Source organism: Oncorhynchus mykiss, chromosome 24, assembly GCF_013265735.2.
Source record: "Oncorhynchus mykiss isolate Arlee chromosome 24, USDA_OmykA_1.1, whole genome shotgun sequence".
Lineage (NCBI taxonomy): Eukaryota > Metazoa > Chordata > Actinopteri > Salmoniformes > Salmonidae > Oncorhynchus > Oncorhynchus mykiss.
Genome location: NC_048588.1, coordinates 36,124,583 through 36,130,235, shown reverse-complemented (window position 1 = coordinate 36,130,235; position 5,653 = coordinate 36,124,583). Strand labels below are relative to the sequence as shown.

Genomic DNA, 5,653 nt, shown 5'->3' with positions numbered 1-5,653 from the left:
ACAATGCTGTTGTGGAAGATTAGATCCCAAAAATTAAATGTAGAGACTATTTAATTGTATAATTGAAAAGGCTTTAATACAAGCAGCTGCAGGGGAGATTCGCCTCTGATTTCACAGGGAATAACTTGAAAAGTAACATGGGTTCCATGTCCCTTATACAGTGGGAGGTGATAATACAATCCTATTGGTTACACAACAGTTTTTCTATAGGTTGACAACTGTTCCAGAACACAATTGCTTTGTGTTTTAGGGTGTTAAAACATACCAGGAGTCTATGAAAGGCAGGACATCACAGTCCAACACAGAACATATCCCTATCGAGAAGTTACAACAGCTCCACCCTAAATTCTGCCACCACAATACGATGTACTTTGTTATTCATTTAGATGGAAATTCATTTTGTGAATTCAACATACAAAACACACAAAAAAAACAATACAGCATAATAATACAATATGGAAAACACTGGAAAGCTAATAGTTAGCATGGGGGCCATCTTGCCATAACATCCTTATAACCTACAACAATGGGTGACTGGATGAGGGGAGAGCTCTAAACCTCAACAAGAGGGTTGCTACGGTGACATGGCGTTGTTTTAAAGACGGTCATACTATGGATCATTTAGCTATTGGATGTAGAATTTTAGGACCCCTGTAGGTATCAAAACAAGTATGTAAAAGATGATGAATTTGGACTTTACTGCTAGAAACACATGGAATAACATTCAAAAAGAGGAAAACGTCAATCTGAAGGAACAAGGTTTTGAAGTGTGTGTCCTATATCTAGGAGATATAAGAAAGCTCAGGAGTTAATTTTATTAGATTTTTTTTACACATATTTAACCCCTTTTTTTTATGTGGCACAAAACTACCTCTATGAACAAATCCATAGTAGGCCTACAACACATGTAACTAGTAGGATAGTACATCACACCTAGTGGATTAATTTCTAATATAATTAGTACGATAGTACATCACATCATGTGTAATAACCCAAACTCTCTAATATTACTGGTAGGATAGTTAACCTTCCACCAGGGGCCAGCATGAAAAGATAGTTCAGAAGAGTTTTTATTTTCTATACAGGCACAGGAGTCTTATCGGCTCTTAACCAACCATGCTTTCGTTCTCCGTAACTTGTTTTGTACATATTGTAATGTTGCTGCTACCATCTCTTATGTGCCGAAACGAGCTTCTGAACATCAGAACTGAGATTGCTAACCTCAAAATTTGACGAAGAGTATTTCTTTAATGAGTCGGATGGGAGGGATATACTACAGACACCCGATCAGGCCCAGATCCCCGTGATTCGCTGGAGAAGGAAACTGAGATTGAGGCAAAAGATCAGGCTGCCTTGTTGAGGATCAGGCGACGAGTGGCTAATCTGCCCTTGCCATCCGTTCTGCTAGCTAACGTTCAATCGCTGGAAAGGAAATGGGACGAACTGAAAGCACGTATAACCTACCAACGGGACATTAAAAACCGTAATATCTTGTGTTTCACCGAGTCGTGGCTGAACGACGACATTAAGAACTTTATCAGCAGGACAGAACGGCAGCCTCTGGTAAGACACGGGGCGGGAGCCTATGCAGCTAGCGGGTTATACACTCTATCGGCAGGACAGAACGGCAGCCTCTGGTAAGACACGGGGCGGGGGCCTATGCATTTATGTAAACAACAGCTGGAGCACAATTTCTAAGGAAGTGTCGAGGTTTCGCTCACCTGAGGTAGAGTATCTCATGATAAGCTGTAGACCACACTATCTACCAAGAGAGTTTTCAACTGTATTATTTGTAGCAGTCTACATATCACCACAGACTGATACTGGCACTAAAACCACACTCAATGAGCTGTATACCACCATAAGCAAACAGGAAAAGGCTAATCCAAAGGCGGCGCTCCTGGTGGCCTGGGACTTTAATGCAGAGAAACTTAAATCAGTTCTAATTTCTACCAGCATGTTAAATATGCAACAAGAGGGAACAAACGTCTAGATCACCTGTACTCCACACACAGAGACGCGTACAAAGCTCTCCCTTGCCCTCCATTTGGCAAATCTGACCATAATTCTATCCCCCTGATTCCTGCTTACAAGCTAAAAATTAAAGCAGGAAGCACCAGTGACTCGGTCTATAAAAAAGTGGTTAGATGAAGCAGATACTAAACTACAGGACTGTTTTGCTAGCGCAGACTGGAATATGTTCCAGGATTCTTCCGATGGCATTGAGTACACCACATCAGTCACTGGCTTTATCAATAAGTGCATCGAGGACGTCGTCCCCACAGTGACTGTACATACATACCCCAACCAGAAGCCATGGTTTACAGGTAACATTCGCACGGAGCTAAAGGGTAGAGCTGCCACTTTCAAGGAGTGGGACTCTAACCCAAAGCTTATAAGAAATCCTGCTATGCCCTGCGATGAACTACCAAACAGGCAAAGCATCAATGCAGGACTAAGATCAAATTGTACTACACCGGCTCCGATACTCGCTAGATGTGGCAGGGCCTGCCAACTATTACAGACTACAAAGGGAAGCACAGCCGAGAGCTGCCCAGTGACACAAACCTACCAGACAAGCTTAATAACTTCGAGGCAAGCAACACTGAAACATGCATGAGAGCGTCAGCTGTTCCGGACGACATTTTCAACCTCTCCCTGTCTGAGTCTGTAATACCAACATGTTTCAAGCAGACCACCATAGTCCCTGTGCCCAAGAACACTAAGACCCGTAGCCCTCACGTCTGTAGCCATGAAATGCTTTGAAAGGCTGGTCATGGCTCACATTAACACCATTATCCCAGAAACCCTAGACCCACTCCAATTTGCATACTGCCCCAACAGATCCAGATCTAGGAACACCTATGAGAGAATGTTATTCATTTACTACAGCTCAGCGTTCAACACCATAGTGCCCTCATCACTAAGCTAAGGATCCTGGGACTAAACAACTCCCTCTACAACTGGATCCTGGACTTCCTGACGGGCCAGACCCAGGAGGCAACACAGGGGCCCCTCAAGGGTGCATGCTCAGTCCCCTCCTGTACTCCCTGTTCACTCATGAATGCACGGCCAGGCACGACTCCAAGACCAGCATTAAGTTTGCTGATGACACAACAGTGGTAGGCCTGATCACGGACAATGATGAGACAGCCCATAGGGAGGAGGTCAGAGACCTGATCGTGTGGTGCAAGGACAACATCCTCTCCCTCAACGTGATCAAGACAAAGGAGATGATTGTGGACTACAGGAAAAGGAGGACCAAACACACCCCCACTCTCATCAACGGGGCTGTAGTGGAGCAGGTTGAGAGCTTCAAGTTCCTTGGCGTCCACGTCACCAACAAACTAACATGGTCCAAGCACACCAAGACAGTCATGAAGAGGGCACGACAAAACCTATTCCCCCCCGGAGACTGAAAAGATTTGTCATGGGTCCACAGATCCTGAAAAGGTTTTACAGCTGCACCATCGACAACATCCTTTCGGGTTGCATCACTGCCTGGTAAGGAAACTGCTCGGCCTCCGACTGCAAGCCACTACAGAGTGTAGTGTACATCACCGGGGCCAAGATTCCTTCCATCCAGGACCTCTATACCAGGCGGTGTCAGAGGAAGGCCCTAAAAATGGTCAAAGACTCCAGCCACCCTAGTCATAGACTGTTCTCTCTGCTACCGCACGGCAAGTGGTACCGGAGCGCCAAGTCTAGGTACAAGAGGCTCCTAAATAGCTTCTACCCCCAAGCCATAAGACTCCTGAATAGCTAATCAAATGGATACCCAGACCATTTGCATTGTCCCCCCCCCCCGCAACGCTGCTGCTACTACTCTCTGTTATTATCTACGCATAGTCACTTTAATAACTCTACCTACATGTACATATTACCTCAATTACCTCGACACCGGTGCCCCTGTATATTGTTATTTACTGCTGCTCTTTAATTATTTGTTATTCTTCTCTTACATTTATTTAGATTTTGGGGGGGTATTTTCTTAAAACTTCATTGTTGGTTAAGGGCTTGTAAGTAAGCATTTCAATGTAAGGTCTACACCTGTAGTATTCGGTGCATGTGACAAATAACATTCGATTTGATTTGATTTGAGTCTCCCAGGGGAGTCTCCTGTGTTTGGGTCTGATCCTCCGCTGTGTTGGGATCGGACCCTCTCCCAGTGAGCCAGCAGCAGGTCCCAGGTGGGAGACGGAGGGTCTTGAACAGGGTGGTTCTGAAGGTCTTACAGAGGAAGAAGTAGATGAGAGGGTCCAGACAGACGTTCATGGCTGACATCCACAAGGTGATCTTTTTAGAGATCCGGAAGGTAGCCTTAGCGCAGCTGGTTGTTTGGGTAACCTGAAGCTGGGTGTAGGGGATGCGTATGGCATGGTAGGGGCCAAAACACACCAAGAAAACCACCAGAACCAAAAACACCCGCACGTTAGTCTTATGCCTCCCCTCGTCATTGCTGCTTCCTGATTTCCTGTATGATTTAAAAACCTTCCTTGCTATGCATATGTAGCAGAAGCAAATAAGAACACACACCACCCAGAAGATTGAGTTGTTGAATATGACCACGCCTCTATGCAAACCGTGTCCTGCTTCGCTCTTCATTTCCATACAGGCTTCATTAGTCTTGTTGGTGGGATCCTGATTGGTCAGGATCATGGTTGGAATGACATCAGTGGCCAACAGCACCACCCAGATAGAGGCAGACAGCACTTTGCCAAAGACCAGGTTCTGACCCAACAACCTGCCACAGGGCCTGATGATCTTGAAGAAGCGGTCCAGACTGATGAGGCCCAATAGAATGATGCTCATGTACATACAGAGATAGAAAATAACATCAGAGTAGCGACAGGAAAAGGCCTTCAGAGCCAGAGGAGCACTGGGCAGGATATTGGCTGCTTTGAGAGGGATGGTCAGGGTCATGAGAAGGTCAGCGGCCAGAAGGTTCTTCAGATACACCATGAAGGTGGACGTTGACCGAAGGTGCATGCAGACCCAGGCTGCTACCCCATTGATGATGAGGGCCGGGATGAACGACAGAAAGTAGAGACTTGTTATAGTCATATTTATGGTATCTTCATTGAAGCCACAGTCCAGTGGAGGGGAAAGTGATGGCATTGTGGCTACTAGATTTGAGGAATCTGAAAAATATGCAGAGCAAAAAAAATTATTAAAATAAACATGTATTTCTACATTTAAAGGGGAAATCTGAGATCGGTACATACTTTTTAACTTTAATGAATTCAATGTAGTAATTGTTTCTTGATGAATATAATTTAAGAATTTAAATACTTCCTGTGCTCATTTCAACTGTCATATCCCATCAGAACCCCAAATATAAGTTTGTTTCATTTGTAAACCATGTAATTGTAAAAAACACTGTCTTCAAAACAGGTTCAATGGAGAATTGTCGAAATATCATTAATTTAACCCTCAAACGACCAACATATTTGACATGGATTCTCAACTGGGGTCATTTAGACCCCAACAAGAAACTATTGGAAAAAGCACTACTCATAGCAACATATCAAATGATTTCTTATCAAAACATAGACATTGCATATTCTCTAAATTAAAATAAGATTTTTTCTCTTCTTCTTATAATGTGCAGGTTTCTTTAAAGTAGCCACCCTTTGCCTTGATGACAGCTTTG

At 44.2% G+C, this 5,653-nt stretch overlaps 1 protein-coding gene across 1 annotated transcript; it reads right to left on the bottom strand.

Moving 5' to 3' along the window:
* Positions 1 to 4,015: 4,015 nt before the first annotated feature.
* LOC110503428 (P2Y purinoceptor 13-like) lies at positions 4,016 to 5,414 on the bottom strand. The gene has a single exon (XM_036961992.1). The coding sequence runs from the start codon at positions 5,221 to 5,223 to the stop codon at positions 4,045 to 4,047; it is 1,179 nt and encodes a 392-aa protein (XP_036817887.1). The 5' UTR covers positions 5,224 to 5,414; the 3' UTR covers positions 4,016 to 4,044.
* Positions 5,415 to 5,653: the final 239 nt, after the last annotated feature.

What these genes read in the sequence shown, in the direction of transcription:
- LOC110503428 (XM_036961992.1), bottom strand. Translation starts at nt 5,223, where the DNA reads ATGTACCGATCTCAGATTTCCCCTTTAAATGTAGAAATACATGTTTAT.